The sequence below is a fragment of the Engraulis encrasicolus genome, chromosome 8 (assembly GCF_034702125.1).
Source record: "Engraulis encrasicolus isolate BLACKSEA-1 chromosome 8, IST_EnEncr_1.0, whole genome shotgun sequence".
Classification (NCBI taxonomy): Eukaryota; Metazoa; Chordata; class Actinopteri; order Clupeiformes; family Engraulidae; genus Engraulis; species Engraulis encrasicolus.
Window position 1 is genome coordinate 10,567,825 of NC_085864.1, and position 12,283 is coordinate 10,580,107.

At 45.6% G+C, this 12,283-nt stretch overlaps 1 protein-coding gene across 1 annotated transcript in view; it reads left to right on the forward strand.

Moving 5' to 3' along the window:
• Positions 1-243: 243 nt before the first annotated feature.
• Positions 244-12,283, forward strand: part of igsf11 (immunoglobulin superfamily member 11) — a 125,184-nt gene continuing 113,144 nt past the window's right edge. Inside the window, exon 1 of the mRNA XM_063204959.1 lies at positions 244-808. Within this exon, the coding sequence (XP_063061029.1) occupies positions 748-808 (61 nt within the window). The 5' untranslated portion in view covers positions 244-747. The remainder of the gene's footprint in view (positions 809-12,283) is intronic.

Genomic DNA, 12,283 nt, shown 5'->3' on the forward strand with positions numbered 1-12,283 from the left:
CTTAGCCTATAAACTTTGGTCAGAAGGAGCAGATGGCAAAATAAAAAATGGGGAAAATATGGAGAAATGTCAACCATTACATGACATATAGCTCTACCTGAACAACATGATTTAGCCACACTCCCGTGTGCATCGTTATGCTGCAACCATAGCCTCGCTAAACCAGATGAGGGCATCAGTTTCCTCCAGCTCCACCGAGCGTCACCGGTCTCCAGGCAACAGTCTCCGAGACTTTTCAATCAATGTTGGTCGCGCGGCGCAGAGCCGGGAGCGGGTGCGTGCCTGCTGATGACAAGCACGGGCCGTCCACGGACAAGAAACAACAGTGAAGCCAAGCCATGGCACTGATAAGGATTTTACAGAATTCACGCATTTGGCCGGTGTTCATAATATAGACGAGGAATGTGACGTTGCTTTTGAGGTGTAACATAGTAGACTGTGCGCGGGGAGGTCTTCGGCAAGGGACGGGAGGATATGAAGAGAACGCAAGGACTATGACAAGAAGTCATTCAGAAGAACATCGATTTCATATGAGAGTGTGAGCTCTTATTAGAGTGGTGCTAATTGTCTGTCTTCATTTGGAGAACTATTTCATGATACACTGATGAACGACACAGGGACGCCTTTCTGAGTGTCCATGCAGTAGCCCTTGCGAGAGAGTTGTGCTTCGTCAAGGAAACTGTGGAGAAACAATTAAGTTTTACTGCCAGAACAGCACCCACCATTGCCTCTCAGACATTCACGAAAATGTTGAAATTCCACAACTCGGACTTATGGATTGCCTGGCTGCTATTATTCTGCATGGACGGTAAGCTATTTTTAAGGAAATTAACGACGTCTTCGAGTAGCCTGAGGTTCATCATGTTCAACTTTCATTTGACGCCAGGGCTACTTGGCCAAACTGGTATCTCGAGCCACTCATTAGTGTGGGCACGGGGGGTTGGGCATGGGAATATGCGGTGTAAAAACTTCAGGCGTCTCTGTACACTTCCATGAATTGTGGTGAACAACCTGGGTCAATCTATGGATTATTATGGTCCACCATATAATGTTATGACGTGTTTGGAAGCTGACTTTGTAAAAACATTGTCATGACATGTGCGTATTACTGTAGCCTATGCTTTATGCGTAATGAAACGGAGTGCTCTTCATCTGAACCAGTTGTTTATCGTTTTGATTTACGCGGCCTCGTGTAGCCTAGTCTAATGTTGAAAGTGTGTCTGTGTGACACTATGTGTCTGTTAGGCTACATTGACTTAACAGTGAAATATTGTGAATAGTTAAGACTTTGCAGGGATGTCAGAAATGTCAGGTTTACGGAGACACGTTGTGTATGTAACGGATACCGAGAAGTACATGTTGTAGAAAGCCCCGTGTTTGAAATGGAAACGAAGAGCCAGACGGTGAAGGTCTGCACCCTCTAATCCGTGCGATTAAGCGGAGCACTCGTCCACGTGATGAGCGTTGTCATCGTCAGTAGTGCACTCAGAGTGCAGAAGTTTACTCTACACCGAATAGGCTACTTCCCTTTCATTTGTTGTGTAAAATCAGCTAAACATTTTTCCTTCTGAGAAGACTTTCCCGTGTCTTTATAGGGTAGAAGAGACTGCTACCTACATCAGCTTGTAAATTTACAGAGTTTCTGGGTATGCTACCTACAGCCTACTAGGCTATTTGACCTCCACTGTTAACCACACCCCAATAGACCTACTGATGAAATTGTCGACTCATATGCAACGCCAAGAAATGAATAGGCCTATGTAAAGTAGCCCATCAATAAATGTGGATAGTAGGCCTATTCAACATTTAGCCATGACTAATACGTATGCACAATATGATGCCAAGGTGGTACCTCGATTTATTTGCTAGACTGTGGAAATATTCACTTACTATATGAACCCTCGGAAGCACTATGCTGCTGTAGCTTGTTATTGAAGAAAATGAACTTTCTCCTCTACCACACAGTCTGTATTAGTTCATAACCAAACAGACAACCTCAGAATGAGGCAGAGGCATTGTGAGGGTGAGAGGAGTTATAGGCTATTATCCTGCCCATAATGTGTGTTTACCTGTTACCAAAGACTGTATTTTATATGCAATAGGCTATAGTCTGGACAGCATTCTCCCCCGCTTTTCGATAACTGTGAAACCAATTTAAATATGAGTGCGATGTTCAGGTCTTCACAGTCTGTACTCTGATGTAAACTGATGTGGTCCTTTGCAAACTTTGTCCAGTAGTACAGAACACAGAAGATTTGAATGGTCCTGTCACTGGAACCTTTCCATCTCTGGAAGGATTGCCAGCCCCATGCAACTCCCTTCTACTAGCTTGGTGTGACAGCCAGGATACACTGTGACTAGATTTCAACCTATCCAACATTTGAAATTACATTATAGCATGAGCCTCAGACGTCCTCTCTCATTAAGTCAAGAGGGCAGGACATTCTGATGAAATATATGAGGAAAAAACACATTTCTCATCTCATCACCTTCACGTGTCAAGACAGACCTTGTTCTATTCAACCAGCCTTGTGCATTTTAAAACCTGTCTGGGAATTGAACCCCGTTATCAACACACCTGTCATATGGAGAAGCCCAAAAGCTGCTTGTGCCCTTATTCTGTCTTCCTGTTTGGCACTTCCCCTGTCCTCATCCATAAGCGTGATCTGATTGCATTGCACCATGGTATGCACAGCGCTGCATTTGAGTAAGTAACTGTCACATTGCAGTGCCATCCATCCATCCGTCTCAGCCTATGCAAGGCCAGCCATAAAAAAAACTAAAAAAGAAGCGGAACACAAAAAAATCAGTGTTAATTCTGCACTTTAGCAGTCGATTTAGCAAATTCTTAAGTGCATTTGGTCCCAGAGTATACTTTGTAAGTGTTGAATTAACACTGCATTTTTTACTGTGTCCTACAGTGTGTACTGTATTGCACCATCCTCTCTGGCTGCTGTCATTTCAGGTCAGGCTCCATCCAGCTGTCATGCTCAGTTTGAGACACCATCCATTTGCACCAGCAGAGCATCTCACCCTACCCACCACAAGCCGATACATACATTTTTAAATTAGCCACACCATGGGTAAGTGGCGCGAGCAAGCAGGGTCGGGGGGCGGCGTCGGTGGTCGGTGGTCCCGAGCTGTGATAACTGCACCATGACACGGTCTCAGTGGCAAAACATGCGTGGGTAGGACTAGGGAATGGAGAGGGCTGAGGGACCTCAGAGGAGCGGGGGAAAAGTGTCGCCATGAAAAAGTCATCACAGGTTTCTGACTGAGGTGCCTCTTGAAGATCAAAGGGCATAAAGTGATTTAGTCAGAATAAATGTGGGAGATTGGCTGTGACATAAAAAAAGTAAAAAAAAAAAAAAAACAAGAGAGAAACATGAAAAGGGAAGAAGAAGAGAAGCGGAGCCTGTGGCATTGCACTGGATTGGTTGGCTGAGTCGCACACTAACGATCTCTCTCTCTCTGTGTGTGAAGCTCCAGGGCTCCAGAAGCGAGAACCAATCTGGCATGCTGATCAATTCTGCCAATTAAAATTCATCAGAGGTGGTGACAGTGAACTTCTCAACTAAACCGTGAACACTGACTGACGTGAATGACTGCACTTCGTGAATTATGCCTCTCTGATTTGAAGTTTTGTATTCATGGCAACTGTTTTAAGCTTTCGTACAACCTTTTTCTTTCGTAAAGAAAATGTACATGCATTTGACTTGACATCACATGACGATGACTTTAAATCAAGTGACTCTCACTGATCTTTCATTGCATTGCATTGTACTTTGGCTTTCATGTTTTTCATGATTTAAAATGTTAATGTCAGTGTTTGTTCACAGCGTTAAGATCCTTTCAAATTCAGAATAGGAATTAAATAATTTATAAACCTGCCTTTGAACAGATTTCCACCTTTATCTTAACAGCTGACACAATCAAGTGCAAGAATTTGATTTATACAGGAACATTTGTAATACAATTGCCGCAACATGGCAGGGGAGGTATTAGAGGCCGATAATTATGCTTTTTTTCCCGTCAAAAAAGGAGCAGCTGGAGTGTGTGTATTGGACAGATGGAAGTTTCCACCTCGATTATCTTCTGCTAAAAATAGACTGAAAAATTAAAAGACCTTTGGGACCGCTTGCACAGTGGATGTGTGCATGAGTGTCTGGAATCAGATGAGGAGGCAGGAGAGTAGCCTAGCATGTTATTTTCCCGTTCTTTAGAAATATATCAATCAATAAATGATGGGAGGTCACTGAGATGTATTTTTTAAAGGAAGTATTCGGTCACCATCAAATGAATGATGAAACATTAAACGCAAAGATGCTGTTTTGTTGATATGCTGCAAGGTTAGAAAGGGCATGCAGAGCAGTCAGTAGGGTCTTTTGTGTGTTGTTTACCCTTCTCAACTAAACATTGCAGATTAGGTTTAGTAATTAGTTTGAACTGGAGTCTGGTCGGATGTCTTTCTTTTTTATGTTAACCTATTTTGCTGCCATGGCAGTGTATTCAGTAGATGGCATTTGTTGACTCAAAAGCACACTCCCTGGAGTCTCCTGAGGTTTAGTAGTGGAATTTTAAACAAGACTTGTAGAGGTCGAATGCACTTCAGGAACAAATAGCTCTCTCCAACCACCCAAAAAAAGCATGCGATCAGAAGGAACACAGTTTTCAGACTATGCCAGTAATAGGACAACAATGCACTTCAACAGTGCAAGTGATCCTGGGTACGCTCATCCCCATTCCCTTTTTCCTCTTTCCCTTCCCCCTACTCTGTCTCTCTGATGTATTTTATGAAGTTATGTGGTAGACAGTAATGTCTTTGTTGCAGTTTGGGACTCCCAGTGCCCCTCAGCACGTAGTCATCTGAGGCTGCATGGGTTTAATATGTGCGAGACAAGCCAACTGGCTCATGGGTGCTGCCTTGTGATTATTTCTTTACCCCATCTCAGATGTTTTGATTCCTCAGTCACGGGGGGGAATGTAGCCGGCAGAATTATCCCACAGTGGACAATGGTGGCTGCAGTTTTGTTGCTCGGAGACCTGTTTTTAACTCGAAACCCCCCGCGGTAATTTCATCCGGTGCGAATTGTTGTCACATCATGACAAATGGAGCATGGTGTGTTATGCAGGAGAAATGGGCCTTCTGGTGCTGATGGTTTAGCCAGGGTGTAATTTACAGAAAAAAAAAAAAAACTATCAGGGGGGACACGTTTCAGATTTTAGACCATATCAATGGAGTTACGTTAAACTGCAATTAAAATCATATAGGATGTGTGGAGATATCAAAACCAGAAGGGGTGACAATCCCCCCATCCCCCCCCCCATCCCTCCTGACAAATTACACCCTGTTCACTTGTATCCCTTCATTTCAGTTCAAGTAGGGCCTACTGTAGTCAATAAGGTTTTTTTTGTTTCCTTGGAAGTTTCTTCTTCCTTCTTTCTATCTTTTCATGAAGCCGAAAAAAGGCTTGTGACCGATTCGTTTTAAGTACCCTAAAAATACACACCAAGAAGATTACTTCAAATAGATGGAATGTCATTTTTTTTAAATTGCCCATAGTTGCTCACAGCTTGACAACAGGACAGGAATAATAGCAGGCTTCCACTGCAAAACGAGCGGATAGAAGGCTATACAGTACGCGTCTGTCCTTCCTCTCAGGGGCGTTAAGTGTCATTATAGCAGCAAGAAAAGCTTGTCTGGTTCTGGGTTTTATGTAGGTGTTCCCTTTGGCGAAATCAGCACCAGGAAGTGGAAAGCTTTATTTATTTATTTAGTAAGTTTTTTTTTTCATTGGAGTCACATTTAGAAGGTTTTCAAATGTGCAAGATTTGCTGGGCTCACTTCCAAAGAAATAGCTGAAATGCTTTATACAAAAAGGATGAAACATCCTTGGCAGTGGAAACATATGACAGTGCTAGTTTATTTCTCACTTTCGACTAAAATAGCATGTTTTGAAGGCTGGCGTGGAATGGTATGTTATGGAATATGCTTTGTTTCTCGTTTCTCTTTCTTTTTTTTACAGTGCTTGCCTTCCCCTTCTCCTCAACCCGTCATGTGCGAAACAAACTCTGTCCCCCATTTCAGGCGTCTCAGACATTAGCGTCTTTGTGGTGAAGGCGTAGGCCTATACTGTAAACAGGGCCATGTCAGCGCCAAGCATACTCTCTTGCGACACATTGACATTGTTAAAAAATGAATGATGGCATACGCAATGACATCACCTCAGAATCGGAGTGTTTCTCTCCCTCTCCTCCTCTCTCTGTCTCTCTCTCTCTCTCTCTCTCTCTCTCTCTTTCTCTCTCTGTCTCTGTCTCTGTCTCTCTCTCTCTCTCTCTCTCTCTCTCTCTCTCTCTCTCTCTCTCTCTCTCAACTGCCCCCACTCCATGCTGCTAGTAGTCATTTCATTCCACTGCTGCTCTCCCCTGTTTGCTGTGAAAATAGTATTGTGTTGTGGTGACTGTTGTCAGCTGTGTGTGTGTGTGTGTTGTTGTAGCAGGCACTATATTGGTGACTGTTTTATTAATCATGGCTCCAGCATGCTTGTGAGTTTCATTGGTAATTCATAACCTTTTCAGTTTGTCTGTCCTCTCCAATTTGCCTCACCCATCACGAGTCATTTCCATTTTTTTATTTTTTTATTTTTATTTATTTATTTATTTATTTTTTAGTTGAATTTCTCCTTGACCTGATAGTGGCGGATTTGGCCTGCCTCCACAGGGAGAGCTTTTAATGCTTTAAAAATATACAGCGCCAAGATGCAGTGGGGTCAGCCGCTCTCTGGAGAGAGATATAGGGGGCACGGAGTGGTGGTGGTGGGGGGGGGGGGAGAGAAAGGTACCCGTCCCTACTTAGATGCGCAACGACTTCAGAAGGGCAACTTTACCAGGTCTCGCTCCCCCCCCTCTTTCTCTCTCTCTCTCTCTCTCTCTCTCTCTCTGTTGCTCTGCCTGAATCTCTCCTTAACTCGCTCTGCCTCACTTTCTCACTCTTCCACATTCTCTCTTGATCTCATTCTTTGCCAGTGTTTCTGTTTTCCTGTTCCTCGCTCTCTCTCTCAGTGTCATTCTCTCTCTCTCTCTCTCTCTCTCTCTCTCTCTCTCTCTCTCTCTCTGTCGTTATGAATTCTATCCCTTCATCCCTCACCTGGATGGTGGTGGTGGTGAAAAAAAGGGATTTGTTCTTTTTTTCAACTCCCCCCTCCCACCACCACCACCACACACACACACCCCTCCACCCCTCACACACTTTTCACTTTCCACTGTCTTTCCTGCCGCACAAATTAACACAGCTGGCATGAACACGTTAAGCCTGCAGCCCCGCAGCCTGACGTGTGCGGCGGGCGGCAGCGGTAGATTGATGCGTGTAAGCATGCAGGCAGGACAAGGGATCCCATCTGTATATTCTAAAAGCATATTAAACTGCTCATCTAGCCGCAGCAGCAGCCAGAGACGACCACAACCAGGCCCTCCTCCTGCCCCGCCGCCACTCATCTACGGATGAAGAGGCACATGACACATTGTGGTTTTTTGCTTTTTTCCCATCCCTCTCTCCCTCTCCCTCTCCCTCCCCCTCTGTCTCTCTCTCTCTCTCTCTCTCTCTCTCTCTCTCTGTTTCTCTCTCTCTCTTTCTATCTCTCTCTCTCATTCTCTCTCTCTCTCTTTTGCTTTTTCTCTTTCTCTCTCTCTCCCTCTCTCTCTCTCTCTCTCTCTCTCTCTCTCTCTCTCTCTCTCTCTCTCCCTCTCTCTCTCTCTCTCTCTCTCTCTCTCTCTCTCTCTCTCTCTCTCTCTCTCTCTCTCTCTCTCTCGTTCGGTATCCCTTTAGGTTTTTTTTTTTTTGCCCCCTGCTCTAGAATCTGCTTGTTTGGTCAGTCGGGTTGACAGGGATTATTTGGGGCATTATCTGCCCCATAGATTTTTTTCTTTTCTTCTTTTTTTTGCGCCACATTGTGTCTACTCAGTGTGTGTGTGTGTGTGTGTGTGTGTGTGTGTGTGTGTGTGTGTGTGTGTGCGTGCGTGCGTGCGTGCGTGCACGCGCGTGCGCGTGTGTGCGTGTGTGCGTGTGTGTGTGTATCACAGCTTTGTAATATAATAGCACGGTATGATTTTTTTTTTCTGAGACCCGCTGCGGCTGCCACACACACTCACACACAATCAGGGCAGATGCAGAGGCTTGGTTCACTTCAGAGTGTATTTGAAATCGACTGACGCAGATTAGGTATTGTGTGCACTGCACATATTGGCCGTTGTCTTAAATTGGCACATATTGCCACTCCGGCAGATGTGAGGTGAATGTCAAACAGGGGTGAAGCCAAAAGAAGAAGAGAAAGAAAAAAAGAAAACAACAGCAATTTAACAGAGAGGAGTAGTAGAGTTGGTCTGCAGGGTTTTAAACCTAGACCCCCCTGGGGTCCCCAACTGGGGCTCCCACTGCTACCACTGATACGGCAGTCAGAGCGCACCCACAAACCTACTGATGACCACTCCATGGCAAGCACAAAAGGCCAAAACAACTCTTGTTACTTTTCAATATCACCTCGGCCATCATGGCTAGAACCCATTTGTGACTTGAATAGATGGCGGATCAGGTGGGAGAGAAAGAGCAAAAAGGTTGCTTGTCTTCCTTCCAATCTGCCGTGACATTTACTAAGCTTTATCCCAGATATGGGCCTTGTGGTGTGTGCATGTGTAACCCATTATGACCAGGCCGACGCGCCCCAAACGGACAGACAGACATGGAGGGGCAACCTGTGGCCTAATGGTTAAGTGACGTAACTGATGGACAGACGGACGAATGGCTAGCAGAAAAAGGGGCGTCACCTACGCATATCGTCCAAGATATCAGTCTGAGGGTGGGGGCAGGGCTGCTGGCAGCTTTGGCTGGGCCCAGGACAAAGTCATCTGAAAGCCCCCCGCACTGAATCCATACAATGTAATGAGGACCCATTCCTGGGCCTCTCCTCTCCCTGGGCCCGGGACAATTGACCCCATTTGTCCCCCCCCCCCTGTCGGCTTCCCTGGGTGGGGGGGGGGAGTGTGGAGGTGGTTGGAGAGGCCAGATCAGGTCTGTGCCAGCTATTAGAGGGTTAGGTTATCCCATGGTTAGAAAGGCTTTTAAGTAGATTCTGCCCATTTGAGGGGCATTAAGTGCAGCGGGTAATGGGACTGCCTGTGCGGGCATGCCATACATGGTTAGGAGGTTGGAGGGGCACTGACGGCCACAGGGGGGGTTGAATTAGACAATGTGTAAAATATTAAAGTGCTTCTCCACTGTTTATTTGGCCCAAATCTTTCGCTAAGATAGGCTTTTCTGGAGATTACCACTTTCACAAACCCCCCCGCCTGCCCCCCCTCCTCCCCTCCTCCCCTCCTCTGCCATGATTTATAGATTATAGATAGCGTTCGGGCGGGTGGGTGGGGAGGGATGGTGACGTGAGGCTAGGGTGGGTTGTGTGGTGTGGTGGGGTGGGAAAGCTTGTGTGTCTAGTATGTGGCAAAGGCGCGATGACATGTCTCGCTCCATGACCTGGTGTGAACTGACCCACCTCGAAGCGCACACACGCACACACCCACACACTTGCGTGCGCACGCACACACACACACACACACACACACACACACACACACTGAAAAATAGATAAACAGCGACACACACACACAAACACACACACACTCAAACACACTCTGCCTTTAGACCTCTCCTGAAGCTTGCTTGTCTCCTTCAGGCCATTCCGTTCCAAGCCGTTTGTTTCTTTTCCTTTCTCTTTCTCCGCTCTCTTCCCTTCCCTTCTCTTCTGCTCTCTCCTCTCCATGCCTACTGTGAGTCCAGCTCACCTGTTTGGTATTCATACAGAGCAGTTACACATTTTCAATTCAATTCACCCCCCTCTTTTTCGATGTCTTTTTCTCCATTCTCCTACCCTCCTCCATTCTCTTAACCCCCCCTTCTCCATTCCTGTCTCTGTTTGTCACTCTCTCAACACCCCCCCCCCCCTCACCCACCACCTCATCCACCCACCGGCAACCACTCAGTCTGCCTGTCCTCCCCTATATCTCTCTCTCTCACTCTCTCTTTTCCTTTTATTCATCCTCTGTTCTCCACGGTGTTGGCCTTTTTCACTCTCCATTTATTTTGTTCCCTCTCCCCTATTCTCTTCTTTAACCTGCCACTTCATTCCATCTCTCTTTATCTTTTCTTGTTCCCTGCCGTTCTTTCTTCCCCACCCGCCTCTTGCCTCGCCTCTCCTCCATCTCCTCCCTCTCCTCCCTCACCTCCCCCTCCTCTCTTTCACCTGTTCTCTCCTTCACAGCCCTACTCTGATAAGTGAAAGGTTCCGATTAAAGCCCCAAGATGTATTACCGAGGTGCTTATGTGACCGAGGTGTAAAATATAGATGCAGGATACCACTCTTCTGCCGGTGATGTTTTCCCCCCATTTCATTTTCCCCCCCTTTTTGGCTTAAAGGTTACAGAGAAGAGAGAGAGAGAGAGAAAAAGGATAACCAACATCTATATGTCACCTGGCATGGCTTGAAAATCGATGGCAGGCATAGGTTTAATACAGCGTATACAATCCTAAATGCTACCCGTGAGAAATGGCCCGTAAAGTGAACGCTGATGGCTTTTTATGAGATACGGCACATACAGAGAGCGTAGAGCCGAGAGGAGAGAGGAGAGAGGAGAGGAGATAGGCCATGGATGGAGATCAAAGCCTTTACCACCTCCACCAACGCTCAAGATATCAAGAGCACAGCACATTCCTCTCTCTATCTATCTCTCTCTCTCTCTCTCTCTCTCTCTCTCTCTCTCTCTCTCTCTCTCTCTCTCTCTCTCTCTCTCTCTCTCTCTCTCTCTCTCTCTCTCTCTCTCTCTCTCTTTCAACCTCACTCTGTCCCTCTCTCTATCTATCTCTTTCTCTGTCTCTCCATCTCTCTCTCAACCTTACACACACTCTCTCTCACCCTGTCTCTCTCTATCTCTCTCTCTCAACCACTCTCACCCTCTCTCTCTCTCTCTCTTTTCAGTGCTTTTCTTAGAGCATATTGAGAACAATCTGTCAACCCTTCCCCAATTGCTCCAGCATCAGCGATGTTCTTTCTCTCTCTCTCTCTCTCTCTCTCTCTCTCTCTCTCTCTCTCTCTCTCTCTCTCTCTCTCTCTCTCTCTCTCTCTCTCTCTCTCTCTCTCTCTCTCTCTCTCTCTCTCTCTCTCTCTCTCTCTCTCTCTCTCTGTGTTGCTCAGAGTATCTTATCCATAGCCCTCTCTTCTGATGCTGCTCTGCTCTGTTGTGCTCCATCAGTGGCAGCGTCCATAGTGATAGGAGGTCACCAGGAGAAGGGTCTCTGCATAAAACCTCGAATATACTATCTAACAATTCAATAAATGTATGAATACTTAAGTGAATTTCCAATGAAAATGTAACATTAATGGGCAAAAAATGACATTTGGTTGCAAAAAAATATTCTTGTTGTGCCGTGTGCCATTGAGCTCCCTGGCTGTTTCTGAGCTTGCCCTAACAATGAGGCTCCCTCGCCCCAGCATCCTTGTATTGATGTTTGTGAAATGGTAATGAAGGCCTTGTCAGTCAATATTACAGGCCTTGTTGAGGGGTACATGACGGGCTGACATTTTTGCTTTGATTTTCCTCCCCCTTCATACACTCATTTATTTATTTATTTATTTATTATGTTTTTTTAATGTGTAAACAACATGGGACAAAAAGACCCTTGCAGGCAGGCACTGAGGAGCGGGTGGGGGGCTTGAATGGGGTGTTTGTGTGACAGGACGTCCATAGTACACAAAAAGGAATGTGCCTTTGGTACCAGGGTCAAATATGTCCCTTTTTTATTGTGTAATGTTCCCCTCTGTAAAGTGCAGCTTTGGCAAACAGAGTAGCGTCTGTTATCGTTGATTGTCATCCCCTCGCGTCTTGGACATGATTGCTAGCAGGGCTGTTATCATTGTTCGGGGAAGAAAAGCACTGAATTGCTCTCTTGGCTCTATGCAAACGGCACAGCATGTTGTATTAAGCTAAAAGCTTTTTTTGTGGGTGCAGTGAAGTGGCATGAGGGGTGTTGTTCATATGTGCCGGTGGTGCTCGTGCTATTAAATCACTCCAGGGGAACTGGAAAAGAAACAGTGATTTGTTTTTTACGCCAGCTTGGCTTTTTGCTACATAATTCTAGTCTTTTTTCTGTCTTTGACTTTTATCTTCTCTCTCTCTCCATCTGTGGTCCGTGAATGTATGTATGTATGTATGTATGTATGTATGTATGTATGTATGT